General features: G+C 42.8%; 1 protein-coding gene across 2 annotated transcripts in view; it reads left to right on the forward strand.

Moving 5' to 3' along the window:
• The first annotated feature begins 626 nt into the window (after positions 1-626).
• The window catches only part of LOC122554198 (ribose-5-phosphate isomerase-like), a 28,094-nt gene continuing 10,642 nt past the window's right edge, over positions 627-18,078 (forward strand). The window contains exons 1-4 of one of the 2 annotated variants that reach the window (XM_043698885.1): positions 627-833; positions 3,013-3,073; positions 8,682-8,737; positions 15,898-15,957. In XM_043698885.1, the coding sequence (XP_043554820.1) occupies positions 660-833; positions 3,013-3,073; positions 8,682-8,737; positions 15,898-15,957 (351 nt within the window). In that variant the 5' untranslated portion in view covers positions 627-659. The remainder of the gene's footprint in view (positions 834-3,012; positions 3,074-8,681; positions 8,738-15,897; positions 15,958-18,078) is intronic. The other variant, XM_043698974.1, reaches the window with a different exon arrangement.

Here is an 18,078-nt window from a genome sequence, read left to right on the forward strand (position 1 = left end):
ATCTTTGGAATTCGCCACCCCAAAATGTGGTAGATTCTGGGTCAGTGAGTAAGTTTAAGGAGGAGTTAGATTTTTAATTGGGGGGTTGTAGGGTGAAGAGCATATCACCCACATCAAATAGCAGAGTAGACCTGATGGGTCAAATGGTGTTATCCTACTCCTATACCTTGTGATTTAGCCAAGGCTGGAATTGAACCCAGATCCCTAGTCCTGTAAGGCAACAGCACTAACTACTGCACCACTTTGCCAAACAGATTACATGCTAAAATAAAGCCGAACCATAAGTGATATTGCACAGAAGGAAGCAATTTGATCCATCATATTTGCACCAGCTAGTCAAATAAGCATCATTACCTCGAGCCAAATCTCCTGCTTTTTTCACCCATACCCTTGCACATTATTTTTATCCAAATAATCACTAAATATTTTCTAGAATGCATGAAACACTAACGGTTCCAGAAAAACAAATTGCTGCAAAAAAAAAATAAATTCAGCTGTAGTGGCAATTCAATTGCAATGCAAGGCAGTGCAGGCTGGGATGTGTAGTTTTAGTTGTTTAGCATGGAGGACTACATTTCCCAGCTGAGGAAGGGGGTTGATTGTGAGCTGCAGCACAGTCCCGAGTTGCTCTGCTGTGTGAGGTGGGGAAGGGAGGGGCAATGTGGCTGAGGCTTCCTGGACTCCGCTCCTTGGAGCTGCGCTTCGGACTCAGAGCGGCTCCCCGGCGCCGGCAGCAACAGCAGCTTTTATTATTGAAGAGGAAGTTCAGCAAAAGCATGGAGGAAGAGGCAAAAAGGAAAGCTGGCTACATGGCTGTGGATAATCACGTGCAAGTGAGCAATCATAAATGCATTTTAATTCATGTTTCTCAAAAAAAAATTGCATCAAGTCAACTGTTGTGGTGATATTTCACAGACTTGTCGGTTTTCTTTGGATAATATTGAACTACACGGGGTGGAGATAGAGTGGAGGGTTGATAATGTGTTTCCTATGGATGGATATCACCCTGTACTAAACTAATGGTGTGTATGTTCAATCCTGCGTTAAATTACTGATTGTACTACTCAACATTAAGCAGGTCTGGGGAATTCAGAAGTGTGTTTTATATGTAGTGTTTTTTGATTTGAAAGCAAACTTCTCCCTCCTTTTGTAAAGTCTTGAAATCCAGTTCTAAAAGTGCACAGGGTGCCAGAGAGAGTTTGGGTGAATCTTTAGATTCGTTTACTCTTGATGAAAATCTTGTAAAATGCAAAAGGGGCAAAGAGAGGTTCACCTTTGAGTACTTACAGCCCCAGGTCACATTTTGTGAAGGACTGACTTCTTGTGGGTTTTATCACCTAACTTCTGTTTAGTGTGAGTTGTATAAATGAAGATTTGTCTGAGTTATTTAGATGAGCCAGACTTCTGTACTCTTATCAACTGCATGCACTGCCTAAAATTTAGTTGTGCCTCAGTTGTGCTGTGGGAACTGCCCTATAACTAACAGCCCAGGAGAGAGAAAGAGAGGCACCCCTCCACAATATTGCCTCCATTAGGATAGCTTATGAAGGTTCTGCTGTTGTACCTCTCCGAACCAGGAGGTCAGAAAGCTAAACCCCTGACAGATCCTACCAACCCATTGGATGAACATTGAACAAAGAAGGAACAAAACATCCATTTCTTCGGCATCTTTCACAACACCAGAATGTCCTGAAGCTCTTTACATCCTGTTAAATGTTTTGAAGTGTAGCATATGTAGTTACAATGTTGGAAATATGCTAAGCTCCCAAAGTGATAATGATGGGCCAACTCATTTCACTGATGTTGGACAAAGGATAGATTTTGGTCAGGATAGCATGCAGAACTCCCTAGCTCTTGGCACTAAACTGAGTGGTCTCATGGGGCCTAGGTTTAATGTCTTCTCTAGAAAGCCCTGAGGAAGGGTTACATCCGAAATATTGACTTCTCCACCTCCTGATGTTGCCTGGCGTGGTGTGTTCTTCCAGCCTCCTGCTTGTCTACTTTGCATTCCAGCATTTGCAGTTTTGTTTGTCTCACCTGGAAAGTCAGCACCTCCTGACAGTGCAGACTTTGATTTCCCAGAGTTTCTGCAGCAAGTGCAGGTCCACACGTAAGATGAAAGTTGGTTAGTTTTGGTTGGTTTGTTGTACTGCTACTCTTAGGACTGAGACAGGATTTTCATTTTCCCAGATTTTTGACCGTGCAATCTAAATTATTTCTGGACATCACTTTGTGTGAAATGCAATAGGCTGACTTTTCTACTTTAAATTGCAGATTATAGAATTTCCCATTGCATTTGCTTCACTCTGCTCTTACACTCGATCTAATATCTGCAGCAATTCCCTGTTCTCGGTTATATTCAACGAATTATGCTTCAGTTTTTTAGTACAACGTGCCAACCTTATAACATATTAGCAAAGGTTAATAAAACTCAAATCACAATAAGTACCAACTTGTCCAAATGATACGGTACGTCGGCCAGAATGGGTGACACTGAGGATCATTCAGGTCAACTTGGAGTGCAGTAACTAGACTGACATATCATTGGGAGCAAGTGGTGAACTGATAACTGGCCAAGCGTGCTATCAAGGACTGCTGCTGAGCCAGTTGTTCAAGTCTTTGAACAGGAACTCTGAATTTAATTTAACTAAGATAGCTCACCACCTTCTCAAAGGCAGCTGGGGAGCGGCAATAAATACTGGCCAATCAGCGACACCCACATCCCACGAGTCAGTTAACTAAGTGTTAAAATATGCAATAATCACAAGTGTCTACATCAATTCCATGTGCAAACAGGAGCATGGTAATGGTGTTAGGAATGCCTTGGGTTGACAATTGGCGACTGCTGTTTTTGTGAGCCATTCAACACATTATTACAGAAAATTACACTTCTAGGACCTAGTTTATTTTTGTTGGTGAATATTTACAGCGAGAGCAGTCACGCCTGACAACAAACAATACAATGCCAATTTAAACTGCAAAGATTGACCCTGTTTGTTGTCTTTGTCTCAGAACAATCAAGCATTGGGGATTGGAAGTGGATCAACGATCGTGTATGCTGTGGACAGAATAGGTGGGTGCTAATTTTCTATAGCCTTTGTTTTGTTGTTGCTGTCCCTGCTACTGTATCTGAAAGAAGTATTGTTTCATAATTCCTAACCCCTACCACCCCACTCCCCCCACCAACACCTCACCCTTAGCTTTGTGAATTTATTTAGTGAAGTGCTGAGTGATAGTTGACAGAAGTTTTCTGTTTATTCCAATATAGTTATTCTGCAACCCCCACCTTGTGATTTTGTTTTTTAAAAGCTGTACTATACATATCAAGTCTATAGCTCTTTTGTGCTGTGCAAGTATACTCTTATGTACTTGCCAGCTCACTCTCCCCACATGCCCAACATATGTGTAAATTCTCCTGGCCTCCCCCCTCAATCTTTTGCCAATTATTTTTTACACTTTTAGTTCCTGCCCCTCCTGCCTGTAGATTAGAATAGATTCCCTACAGTATGGAAACAGGCCCTTCAGCCCAGCAAGTCCACACCGACCCTCTGAAGAGTAACCCACCCAGAGCCATTCCCCTACCCTGCATTTACTCCTGACTAATGCAAGGGGCACTTTTTTAGCATGACCAATTCACCTGACCTGCACATCTTTGGACTGTGGGAGGAAACTGGAGCACCTGGAGGAAACCCACACAGACACTGGGAGAATGTGCAAACTCCACACAGACAGTCACCCAAGGCTGGAATCGAACCTGGGTCCCTGGTGCTGTGAGGCAGCAGTGCTAACCACTGAGCCACCATGTCGCCCATGGTAGGGGAAGGGGGTTGGTGGCAGGGAGAAAGTTTCTTCATGTTTAATCTGTAAAGCCTTCAGTGATTTCTCCTTGTAATTTTCTCCACCCTACTGAAGTCTCTCGTTTCTGGGGCTTGCTGAGTGACTCTCCTCTGCACCCTCTCTAAGTTCCTGACATCCTTCCTAAGGTGTGGTGCCCAGAATTGACACATTCCTACAGCAGGAATTTAACGAATTGATTTATAAGCATGCAATATTGGGTGCTGGCGCCCATTTCCGAAAGAAATAGATGAAAGTTTTAAGAAAAAACAAAGTTGCTATAGTCCTACCGGACCATAGAGCTGCTTTCTCATTTGAAGGCCTAACCTAAGAGTTACCGCACCTCAGGTGAGGGACAAGGTTGTGGTGACGTCCATTGCTATGGGAATTGAACCCACCTTAGCGTTGCTGCACCGCGAACCAGCCATGCAGCCAACTGAGCTAATTGATTCCCTAACACTCTGAAGATCGATTGAGCTCAAATGCCAAAATAGTGGCAGGGGAATTTAAATAGTGTTTATTAAATAAATATGCATTAAAAACTAGTATTGCTAACAGCCTGTAACAATATCAGTTAACCACTGGATTTTTTTTTAAACAAAAACTTCACTGATGTCCTTGAGGGAAGGAAATGTGGGCGCAGTGAGTTCTGAAGGGATCTGCCAGTCCACCATTTTACATTGACTTTCACAGAAAACTTTGTCTTAGCACCACACACCCGATGTCATATCCCTTTGTATGCTCACGAAAGGGTCAATGATTCAAGGCCCTTCCTGCAATACAAACTAGATAATACTGCCCACAGCAGCAGATTGACAAACCTGGGCCCCAAGATGGAACGTGGATGCTGTCGACATATGATTTGGGCAATCCTGGTTGATGAATAACATCAGGTAACCATCTCTGTCGATGCTTTGTCGATATGGAAGATTTTTTTTAACTGTTTAGTTTAACTTTTCATTTGAAGGTGTTGCCTTGTGGCGTGCTGCAGCTCCTTGGTTATAGAATGCCATTCCCCAGAAGTGAGCCTGAGAATGAGTTGGTGGGTTCTCAGGTGATGCTGTGTGGGGTCAGGAATGGACAACCCAATCCCGCAGCCCAGCAAGGGTTACCAAACTATGATGCAAGAGTCAGGGCTACAGGGAACCCCCCCCACCTCCCAGTCCTGATCATCTGAGTGAGCTAGGCAGAGTAACTGATTAGAAAGGATATCGGAGCCATGCTGTGTCAATTTACTGAAGTGATTATGAAAGATAAGATAAAGCTATGGTGAAAGACTTGGAAAACTTAGGATTGCATTTACCAAAGCAGAGATGGTTAAAGTGAAGATATCGTCCCAGCTGATATTAGTACTGGACAAATCAGAATGAAAACTGGCTTGTTAGATCCTAACTTTGATTTTCTTTTAAGTGTGGATATCTGTCATTGAATACACTGACAAGAGGCTGCCAGTGTACATTAACATAGAAAATAGGCCCTTTGAGCCTGCACCACCAATCGATACGATCATGGCTGATCATGCAATCTCGGTATCCCATTCCAGCTTTCTCTCCATACCCTCGATCCCATTAGCCTCAAGGGCCATGTCCTCCACCTCTTGCTTACATCTAATGAACTGGCCTCAACAGCTTCTTCAGGATTCCACAGGTTCACAACTGAGTGAAGAAATCCTTCCTCTTTAGCCTCAAGGGCCATGTCCTCCACCTCTTGCTTACATCTAATGAACTGGCCTCAACAGCTTCTTCAGGATTCCACAGGTTCATAACTCTGAGTGAAGAAATCCTTCCTCTGAAGGGATTATCCCTCCTTCTTAGACTGTGACCCCCAGTTCTGGACTTCTCAATGTCAGGTACATTGTTTGCACATCTAGCCTGTGCAGTCTTATCTCCCACAAAGTTATGAAACCTCATTAAATGCATCTCTTTTAAAAATGCATGACTTGCCAGTATCACAGCCTCAAATTCACCAATGAAGCATTTCCCTGTCTTCTCCTTCTTAACATAACAATAAATTTGGTTTATATTTTAATAACTAGAATGGCTGCAGTGTGGAAGGAGGCCGGTGTTAGCTGATGATAAAAACAATTCAGCGAGCCCCACTCCCCTGTAAGCTGACCATTCTTTTCTGTACTAGACAAGTATCCAATTACCTTTTGAAAGCTTAGATCGATCCTGCTTCCACCACACATTCAGGCAGTTCATTTCTGATCCTAACCACTTGCTTTTTAAAAGAAGGTTCTCTTTTGAGTACTGCTGCTTTTGCCAGTCATCTTCAGTCAAAGTCCTCTGGTTTGCTCTTTCTCCCCCTAACAAAAATCTTATTTCCCTGTCTACTCCCCTCAGACTCCTCATGAACACTTCTGTCAAATCTCCTCTTAATCTTCTTTTCGCTGAGAGGAACAGACGCAACTTCTCTAGTTTGTCCAGGTGGCTAAAGTTCTTCATCCCTGGAGCTAGTGCTCACTAATCGTTTCTGCACCCTCTGTAACACCTTAACATCTGCGGTGAAGTTTGGTAACCAGAACAGGACGCAGTGTCCGACTTGAGCCTGAGCCTGCATTTTATACAGCATCATCACCACTTCAACACTTGTGTACTCTTTGCCACCTAAGATCCCATATGCTTCACTAATGGAGTTCTCAGCCTACCCAGCAACCTTTACTGTTTGTGCAGGCTGCTCTGTTCCTCTAACTCCTTTAGAATTGTATCCTTTTTTTTCATTATCTCTCTCAACTCTTCCTTCTTCACACTTGTCTCCATTATATAGTGCCAAGCCACTCCCATACTCTGAGGCCCTCCTGAAGTTTATCACTAACTTCCTGTGACAGTACATATGAACAAATGGTTTAATACAGGAGCCCCTCATCCTGCTCTGTCACTCAATAAGTTCAGGGCTGATCTGATTGCTCCCCATTTCTGTCTACTCCTGATAACCTTTTATCTTGTTTCTCAAGAATCTATCTGACAATGCCTTTAAAAATGTTCTAGGACCCTGCTGCCACCATCTTTAGTGGAAGAGTGTTCCAACGACACTTAACTCTCGGAGAAAAAAAACTTTTCCTCTTTTTCCCTTAAGTAGATGATTCCTGATTTTTAAGACGTGGAGGTGCTGGTGTTGGACTGGGGTGAACAAGGTCAGAAGTCACTTCACTTCACTTGACGAAGGGCCAGCGCTCCAAAAGCTTGTGATTTCAAATAAACCTGTTGGATTATAACCTGGTGTCATGTGACTTCTGACCTCGTCCTTATTTTTAAACAGTGACCCCAAGTTCTTGATTCTCCTATAAGAGCAGGTACGCCCTCCATATCTATCCTGCCAAGACACCCCAAGATCCTGTATTTCAATCAAGTGGCCTGTTGCTTTTCCACACTCCAGCAGGCACGATCATAACCTTTCCTCATAAGACAACTGGCAATAAGAACATAACAGCAAGAGGTCGCCTTCTGGCCCACCAAGGCTGCTCCACCATTCAATCCTTTTCATGGACTCGGTTCCACTTAACCGCTCCAGCTCACCATAACCATTAATTCCTTCATGTTCAAAAATCTATCTATTTCTACCTTAAGACCAAGCAATGAGGCAGCCTCAGCTGCTTCACTGGGCAGGGGATTCCACAGAGTCACAAACATCCCAGATAATGTCTTGTGAACTGCCTCCAGCAAGTAATCTTCTTTCCTTATGTAGTAGTCAAAACTATCCACATTACTCCAGATGTGGCTTCACCAATGCTCTGCACAAACAATAACCATCTCACTTTTGTCTACAATTTCCCTTGCAGTAAATAATAACAATCTATCAACTATTCCTTAAAGTTTAATGCAATCTTTGACTTTTTTAGTTATTCACAGATGGTGGGTTCTCATCTTGGAATATTTCTTTCTCATTTGGAATGTGTCTTTTGTGTGTCTTTCTAAAATATCTCCTGAAATGCCTACCATGCAATTAGACCGATGCCTTGATCTAATTTGCCAATTCCCTTTAGTCAGGTTTGCTGCTGTGTACTTTCACGTTTTGTATTGTCATCAGATGTTGAAATTGTGTGCTGCTTCATATAAATGATGAAAAACAGAAGCTCCAACACAACCCAAAAATATACCTTCCTGCAGTCTGAAAAGCCACCACTTCCCTTTTCATCTTCTTTTCATAGTCATAGTTGTACAGCACAGAAACAGAAAATGGTCCAACTGATCCATGCCAACCAGATATCCTAAATTAATCAAGTCCCATTTGGCAGTAATTGGCCCCTATCCCTCGAGACCCATCCTATTCATATATACATCCAAATGCCTCTTAAATGTTGTAATTGTACCAACGTCCTCCACTTCCCCTGGCAGCTCATTCCAAATATGCACCACCCTCTGTGTGAAAAACTTGCCCCTTAGGTACTTTTTAAATCTTAGCCTCCTCCTCGCCTCAACTTCAGTTTTGGACTCCCCTACTCTAGGAAAAAGACCTTGACTATTCACCCTATCCATGCCCTCATGATTTTATAAACCTCTATAAAGTCACCCCTCAGCTTCCAATCATCCAGGGAAAACAGCCCCAGCCTATTCTGCCTCTCCATGTACCTCTAACTCTCCAACCCTGGCATCATCCTAAGAAATCTCTCTGAACCCTTTCAAGTTTCACAACATCTTACCTACAGCAGGTATCTGACTGATATAATTGAAGTACTCATGGTTTTAAAGAATAATTAGTGTAAGGTTAATTTATAGGGTTGTGTGTGTATTTGATAAATTAAATCATTCTATTGAGTCCATATACTGACCCCTCTTTTATGTGAAGAGAACACACTGGTATTTCTGGTGGTTTCTCCTATTTTAAAAACTTGTTTCAATTCTCTGCAGCTAAACGGGTTCAAGATGAAAATCTGAAAATAGTCTGTGTACCTACCTCATTCCAGGTGAGACTGAAGTTAATATTCTAGAGCACAAACATTCAGTGCAGTTCCTCTCTCGATATTTGAAACACAAATCGAAGTTCCTGCAATGGCCTGATGATAAAGTTTGACTTGTTTCAGCTCTGTTCATGATTCCATCTTAACACACTTTATGGTCAGTGACTTAGCTTTAAAGCTCAGTCACTGTTGTACTGTAGTGAACAGACCAGCCAATGTGTACATAACATACTTCCAAAGAGAACAATGTGCTGCCCAAGTAGTGTTTTTTTAATTTAGTGATGTTGCATGATGAGTGTATATTGCACAATTAATTCTCCTGCCCTCTTTTTTTTGAAATAATGAGAACAGACGGGTCTTGGTTTGACATCCCATCCAAAAGATTGACCCTCCAACAGTGCAGTCTTGAGCCTGCTCTGACATTCATTAAGATTGCAGCTGATCTGTTCCTGTTTTGAATTCCACATTTCCATCTAACCTCACCCCCACCGCCCCCCCCCCCCCCGCCCCCATAACTCTGATTCTCTTCTCTAATATGTAGAGATTTGAGAAATTATACATTTTAACAGGAAGAACAAGGAGGTGTGATATAATGTAAAGGGTACAGTTTTTAAGGGGATGCAGGAAGAGCATAATCTATGGTTATATGTGCACAAATCAGGCCATCATAGAAGCCAACCTCCCATCCATGGACCCCATTTACACAGCTCACTTCTGCGGAAAGGCTGCCAACATCATCGAAGACCCCTTCCATCCCAGCAATGCTCTCCTACAACCCCATCTGTCAGGCAGAGGATATCCTGGGACAGGCTAAGCAAAGACATGCCAGAGAATTCCTCGAGGCCTGGCACTCCAACCACAATGCCATAAACAAACACACCGATCTAGATACCATCTATCAACCCCTCAAAAACTAACAGGAAATGACATCACCACAAACCCCAGGAACCCCATCCAGGACACAAACATAAATAGAAAGCAGGAGACAACAGTTTTGTATCACTTGGAGGTCGCCACTGATGATGTTACCTAGCCAGGTAATGAAACGTCTGGATATCAAACCTACAGCTCAGCGAGCAAACCTACACCCTAAACCTCAACCTGAGCTACAAACCTTGCAGGATTCAGAAGCTTGAACATGCTCCAGCAGGTTAAAGAACAGCTTCATCCCTGCTGTTTTTTGGACTGACGAATGGACTCTCTTTCTTCAAATAATGTTAATCTTGCTTTGTGCACCTCTTGTGCAGTGTCACCTTGTATGCCTCACTCTAAATATTCTATGACCATAAGAAACTGCAGGTGGTGTGCACAGCCCAGACCATCATGGAAACCCACCTTCCATCAATGGGCTGCATTTATACTTCTCGTTGCCAACATAATCAAAGACCCATCTTACCCCGGTAATTCTCTCCTACAACCTCTTCTTTCAGGCAGAAGATACAGAAGCTTGAATGCACACACCAACAGGTTCAAGAATGGCTTCCTCCCTGCCATTATTAGACTGATGAATGGACTTGCTAACTTCAAATAATGTTGATCTTGCTTCACACACTTCCTATGTAGTGTAACCTGTATTCATCGCTCTGTCTAAACACTTCATGATCCATATATCTTTGTTTGCTGTGATCTACCTGTACTACTTGCAAAACCAAGCTTTTCACTGGACCTGTATATATATGACCAGAATAAATCAAATCAAATCATTGAAGTGTGAGGGCAGGTTGAGTAAGTGGCTCAAAACAAATGGGAATCTTTGCTTTTATAGTCTTGCTTACAAGGCATAGAAGTTCCATAGAATCCCCACAGTGTGGAAGCAGGCCATTTGGCCCAAGTCCACGCCGACCCTCTGAAGAGTAACCCATCCAGACCCATTCCCCTACCATATTACTCTACATTTACTCCGACTAATGTACCTAATCTACACATCCCTGAACACTATAGCCAATTTGGCATGACCAATTCACCTAACATGCGCATCTTTGGATTGTGGGAGGAAACTGGAACACCCGGAGGAAACCCACGCAGACATGGGGAGAATGTGCAAACTCCACACAGTCAGTCACCCAAGGCTGGAATTGAACTGGGTCCCTGGCGCTGTGAGGCAGCAGTGCTAACCATTGAGCCCCCATGCTGCCCAAACAAGTTATGGTGATTGTTTGTAAAACATTGGTTGTCCAAGTTGAATGCTGTATCCATTCCGGCAACATTTGAAAGGACGTGAATATTATGGAGCGGATACATACAAACGTTAAACAAAAAGCTCTAGGGATGAGGAGCTCTGGTTGCGTGAATAGATTGAAAAGTTACTGCTATTCGCCTAAGAGAAGGGAAAGCGTCGAGAGGAGATTTGATAGAAATATTTATTATGAGAACTATTTAAAGAATACATAATGAGGAACTGTTCTGCTTAGCGGAAGGATGGAGGTAGACAGGGCACCGATTTTCAGTGAATGCAAAAGGACACACATTAGGAGAGAAATGTTTTATATGCAGCAAGTTTAGGTCCTGGACTGTACTGTCTGAGAGTCTGAAGGAGGCAGATTCACCTAATGGCTTTCGAGGGAAATAGATAAGGCCTTGAAGAAAGAGTTTGCAGGGCTCATGGAAAAGAGAAGGGAAGTGTTGGCAGCTTGCGAATAGCGAAACACAGCAGACTGATTGGCATTCTGATAGTGTGATGGGATTGTCGAAAGTGCTGTTTTGTCCATTTGCTGAAGGGTAACCTGCGCATTGATGCTCAATTTGTTTTCTACCAGCACCACTCTGCTCCTGACCTCATTTCAACCTTGGTCCAAGTGTGAACGAAAGGCCTCTGGGTGTTGCTGGCTGGGTCAGTACTGATTGATTGTCCATCTTTTATTGCTGTTTGAACTGTGTGGCTTGTCAGAGAACAGTTGAGTGTCAACCACATTGCTTTAAATCTGGAGTCACTTGTAGGCCGGACAAGGTAAGGATGACATTTAATTCCCTAAAGGGCATTAGTGTACCAGACAGGTTTGTTTTTCCAACAATCTACAATGGATTGTTATCAGGCTAGTTTTTTTAATTTCAATTTTCTTTGACTCCGATTTCTCCAGGTGCTGTGGTGGGATTTAAGGTGTAGTTCCGAAAGCATTTATCTGATCCTTTTGGATTGTTGCCCCAGTGACCATACCATTATGTTACATGTCCCACCCCAAAAACATGAACATAGATATATGTAACTTATTTTTTCTGAAAATCTAATTTTAGTTATGTCTGGCTAGTCAATAAATTCCGTCCACAAGGAAGTGTCTTGTGTTGCACTTCAACAATGGGCATAGATCCAAGTTGACGGTTGGCCATTACCAAACACTAGATTAATTGGTCATTCAATTGGCTGAGGAGGTGATATCCTCGTGGTATTATCGCTAGATGGTTAATCCAGAGACCTAGGTAATTCTCTGGGGCCTGCGTTCGAAACCCGCCTTGGCGGTTGGTCGAATTTGAATTCAATAAAACTCTGGAATTAAGAGTCTAATGATGACCGTGAAACCGTTGTTAATTGTCGGGAAGAAACCCAAGTGGTTCACTAAAAACAACAGCTGTTGTATTTGCCTGATCTGCCCTACATGTGACTCCAGACAAACAGTGATGTGATTGACTCTTAATTACCCTCTGCAGCCAGCTGCACCCACATCCTGTGAATGATTTAAAAAAAAAAATCATATCTCTGCTTTTGTGAGATTGCTCTACAGGCAAAATGGAGTCTTTGAATACCGAATGATCATACGCGAGAACTCAAAGGACTGGAAAATAGCCAATGATGTTTCTTTATTTAAGAAGGGTAACAAGGATAATACAGATGTGTACAGGCCAGTGAGCCCTACAACAGTGGTAGGGACATTATTGGAGAAGATTCTTCAGGTCAGGATCTTCTCATTTTGAGGAGAATGGACATTTTCACAACAGTCAGTATGGCTTTATGCAGGGTGGTCTTGTCTCTCAAATTTGAGATTTTGAGAAAGTGACAAAGATGATTGAGTATAAGGCAATGAATGTTGTCTACACGGACTTCACTAAAGCAATTGACAAGGTTCCTCATGGTAGGCTTGATCAGAAGACCAGAAGACTTGTAGTGCGTTGGTAAATTGGATGCGAAATTGGCTTGGGCATAGAAGACAGGGTAGTTGTGGAGGGCTGTTTTCCTGACTGGACATTTGTGACCAGTGGTGTTATGCAAGGATAAGTGCGGGAACCTCTGTTATTTGCAATATATGTAAATGACATGGATGAATATGTTGGTCTGGTTAGTAAGTTTGCAGATGCAAAATTGATGGAGTTCTGGATAGTGAGGAAGGACATCAAAGGGTGAAGCAGAGTATAGATCAGTTGGAAAACTGGACGGAGAAATAGTAAATGGAACTTAATCTGGACAAAAGTGAATTGATGCATTTTGGGAGATTAAATGCAACAGGAAAGTATATAGTAAATAACAGGACTCTTAGCAGCTTTGATATACAGCAGGATCTGAGGTCCAAGTCCATAGCTCCCAAAAAGTGGCAACACAAATGGGTGAGGTGGCAAAGAAGGTCTATGGCATTGGTCAGGGCTTTGAGTATAAAATTTGGCAAATTACGTTGAATTATGTGGGCGGCACGGTGGCCCAGTGGTTAGCACTGCTGCCTCACAGCGCCAGAGACCCGGGTTCAATTCCCGCCTCAGGCGACTGACTGTGTGGAGTTTGCACGTTCTCCCCGTGTCTGCGTGGGTTTCCTCCGGGTGCTCCGGTTTCCTCCCACAGTCCAAAGATGTGCAGGCCATACTAAATTGGCTGTAGTGTTAGGTAAGGGGTAAATGTAGGGGTATGGGTGGGTTGCGCTTAGGCGGGTTGGTGTGGACTTGTTGGGCCGAAGGGCCTGTTTTCACATTGTAATGTAATCTAATAATCTAATCAAAACTGTATCAGACTTTGATCAGGCCAAATTCGGAGTACTGTGCGCAGTTCCGATTGCCACACTATAGGAAGGATGTGGAGGTTTTGGAGACGGTGTAGAAAAGGTTTTCCAGGATGTTACTCTGGTTGGTGTGTATTAGCTACAAGAGGGTTGGACAAACTTGGATTGCTTTTGATAGCATGTCGGAGGCTGAAGGGGTGACCTGATAGAAGTGTAGAAAATTGAGAGACAGGAGGATGTATAATTGGAGTCGCTTTCTCAGGGTGGAATTGTGAAATATTCGGGAACATAGGATTAAGGATGTGGATGTAGGTTTGCTCGCTGAGCTGCAAGATTAGTTTCCAGACGTTTCGTTACCTTACTAGGTAACATCTTCAGTAGGCCTTGGGCAAAACAAATCTTCTCAAAACTCGCTAATTTAGGATTAAGGTGAGAAGGGGAACGTGTAAAGGAGGTGTGCAAGGCAAGTTTTTACACCATGTGGTAGGTTCATGGAGCATGCTGCCAGGGGAGGTGGTAGAAGCAGATGTGTTTAAACAGGCACATGAACAGGCAGAGAATTGAGGGATACAGCCCGTGTACAAGCAGATGGGTTTCGTTTGGAGTATTATGATTGCCAAAGATGTGGTGGGCCGAAAGGCCTGTTATTGTGCTGTAGTATTTTATGCTCTGAGTAATTCATTGCATGTGAAGGGTTGAGTCATGTTGCAGGGGTGCATGATCAGGAGTTATTGTGAGGCAAACCCTTCACCACCAGTTTACTGTGCATCTGTCATGTGTGTTCCTCCTGTATTTGGAGAAGCCGTTTGACTATTGTGATAACATAAGCAGTAACAGAATGATATATAATGCAAATCAGTTTGAAAGCAGCTGGCTGTCATTGCCTTGATGATAGAACACTTTATTTCTTAAAAAAAAGGTGCAAATGGCAACTTTGAAGTGACCACCCGTCAGTCTTTTTATTTTTTTCTGCAAACTAATGAATTGAATTGAATAATAATTGGGCGGCTGTTACTCCCCAGTTAGGTTCAGTTCCTCACTTGAAGCCTGTTCCTGGCTGACCTGGGCATTGCGAGTCTCACTGTGAAAGAGAGAGATGATTTTTTTTTTAAATCCTCTCCTGTCTACCCATACCCTTTCCACTGGGTCACTTGATGGTTATGAGCCATTGATAATCTCTCCCTAACTCTCAGGCATTGGGTCAGTTGTAACTTCTGAATTACAACCAGAGTTTGTCTTGAATGGAATGAAAGTTAAGGTCAAGAGGCCGTATATCAACATTAATCTTCTTTCAAATTTCAAAATATTTCTGGTGATGCCTGTGACTCTGGCAAGAAAATTGTAATCTCACTGGGGCTATTTTCCCTGGCATGTTGAATGTTGAGAAATGCCCTAATGGAAGTTTATAAAATCTTGAGGGCCATGGATAGGTTGAATAGCCAAAGACTTTTCCCTAGATGTGTGAGTCCAAAAACTAGAGGACGTAGGTTTAAGGTGAGAGGGGAAAGATTTCAAAGGAAAGGGGCAATCTTTTCAGAGGGTGGTGTGAGTATGGAATGAGCTGCCAGAGGAAGTGGTAGAGGCTGGTACAATTACAACATTTAAAAGGCATCTGGATGGTTATATGAATAGGAAGGGTTTAGAGGGATATGGGCCGGGTGCTGGCACATGGAACTAGATTAATTTAGGAAATCTGGTTGGCATGGATGAGTTGGAGTGAAGAGCCTGTTTCCATGCTGTACATCTCTACAACTCCAAAAAGAGCCTTGCGGTGCAGTGATACCATTTCTAACAACTGAGCCCGAAAGTCCTGGTTCAAGACCCAGGTTTATCAGAAATTTCACAACAGGTTGATTGAAATAATTGTTGTATCTCAGAGTGGGTACCTTTTGCATGAGATTTGTGTGGACCGTTTGACCATAAAAGAACTTTCCATGCAAGTGTTCTGCCAGTCAGCTTCCTCACAGTCGGACTGCAGCCCATTCTACCCAATTTCTTAGCTCCTGTTCTGAAAACAACAAATGCTGGAAATGAAAGCAGGTCAGGCAGCATCCATGGAGAGGTAGCACTTCGTGTCTAGATGATTCTTCATCAGCGACGACATGAAGTGTGGAGGGAGCAGCGTTAATGGGGGGAGGTGGGTTGGAGTGTAGAGTGCAAAGGGGGAAAGGATGTTGATAGTTCAGATGAAGTGTTCAGATAGTGAGAATGGTGTGTCTAACTGTATTGGTCTTCATTCATCTCCTTCAGGCTCGTCAGCTAATCCTACAGCATCAGTTGACTCTCAGTGACCTGGACAGACACCCGGAGGTAGGGCATGTTTTTCTGTCTTTTGTTGTGCTGCTTTGTGGCTGCAGGAAATCGACACAAAAACACAGCATTCAGCCAGCATCTGTGGAGAAAGGAATGGAGTTAGTGTTTCCTTTTTGAAAGAGATTGTCAGTTCATACTGAATAACTATTTCTGCTTTCGTATTCAGATACGACCTGATTGCTTGCATGTAATATGAACAGTGAATGCAGGAAGCAGAATGCTCGTTTGTAGATTCTTCAGCAGTGTAAAAATCAGGCAAAACTGTATTACACAGAAGTGCTCCACACACATGAACTTGAAATAAAACTGTCCACTTTTCATCCATCAAGGACCTTGAACACTACCACGTACAGGGACAGCAGTTATGTGGGAACACAATCCATTCCAAACCCCCCTCTAAATTGCTAACTATCTTCACTTCAAAATATACCTGTATTCCTTATAAGCGTATGAACAAGAAATCAAAGTATGCCATTTGCCCCTTCAGATTACTCTGCCATTTAATGAGCTCAAGGCTGATTTGATAACAACCTCCTCCAAGTTCTCACCAAACCCTGATTAATTTTTCAATTCCTTGTTTAACAAGAATCCATTGACCTCAGCCTTAAAAATTTTCAATGTCTCCGCGCTCTCCAGCTTTTTCAGAAAGAGAGCTCCAAAGATTTATAAGTCTCTTGAGAAGAAATTCCAACTTGCGTGTTTTAGATAGGTGGCTCATATTTATAAATAGCGACCTTTTGTCTTGAGTTTCTCCTGAAAGAGGACACATTCTCTCCATGTTGAAAGTTTCTGGGACTTTGTAAGTTTCAGTCATTGCCTCTTGGTTCTCTGAATTTCAATGGATACAAGCATAGCTGGTCCAACCTCTCCTCATGAGACAACCCACCTATTGCAGGCATTAATCCTGGAAAATTTCTCTGAACTGTTTCCACTGTATTCATATCCTTCATAAATAAGGTGACCAGTATGCCAGATGTAGGCTCACCAGTTCCCTGCATAACTGAAGCATAACCCCTTTGGTATTCAGTTCTCCTTACACTTTGACAAGCAGCTGAAGCAAGAACTGTTTAGAACTTAAACTTGACATAAAAAAGTTGGGAAGGTGAGTAGTGATAATGACTGAGGGAATAAAATGTGGGGAAATGTGAGGTTATGCTCTTTGGTAGGAAGAATAGAAGAGCTAACTATTATTTAAATGGAGAAAGCTGCAGCAAGAAGGGATTTTGGGATCCTACTGCGCGAATCGCAAAAAACTAGCATCCAAGTTCTGTGGGTAATAGGAAGGCAAATAGAATGTTGATCTTTATTTCAAACAGAATGGAAGATAAAAGTGGTAAGGTTTTACATAGGACCTGTACTGCGCTGTAATGTTCTTCAGTCCTCTGTTGCGCCGACCTGTGAAAATAATCTGATGCCCATCTAACCTACATCGTTCCATCATGATCCATATGTATGTCCAATGCCCATTTAAATGCCCTTAACTGTTGCTGGCAGGCCATTCCATGCCCCTACTACACTGAGTAAAGAAACTACCCTGATATCTGTCCTAAATCTATCACCCCTCAATTTAAAGCTACGTCCCCTTGTGTGTTAGCCTTCACCATCTGAAGAAAAAGGCTATCACTGTCCCCCTATTTAACCCTCTGATTATCTTATATGTATCTATTAAGTCACCCCTCAGCCGCCTTCTCTCCAACAAAAACAGCCTCCAGTTCCCTCTGCCTTTCCTCATAAGACTTTCCTTCCATAACAGGCAACATCCTAGTAAATCTCCTCTGCACCCTTTCCAAAGCTTCCACATTCTTCTGACAATGTGGTGACCAGAACTGCACACGATATTCCAGGTGCGGCTTTACCAGTGTCTTGTACAGCTGAAGCATGACCTCATGGCTCTGAAACTCAATCCCTCTACCAACACACCATATGCCTCCTTAACAACTCTATCAACCTGAGTGGCAACTTTCAGGGATTTATGCACCTGGACACCGAGCTCTCTCTGCTCTCAAGACTTTTACTATTAACCCAGGACTCTGCATTCCTGTTACTTCCGAAGTGAACTTTTCTACATTAACCTCCATTTGCCACTTCTCAGCCCAGGTCTGCATCTTATCTATATCC

The sequence above is a fragment of the Chiloscyllium plagiosum genome, chromosome 1 (assembly GCF_004010195.1).
Source record: "Chiloscyllium plagiosum isolate BGI_BamShark_2017 chromosome 1, ASM401019v2, whole genome shotgun sequence".
NCBI lineage: Eukaryota > Metazoa > Chordata > Chondrichthyes > Orectolobiformes > Hemiscylliidae > Chiloscyllium > Chiloscyllium plagiosum.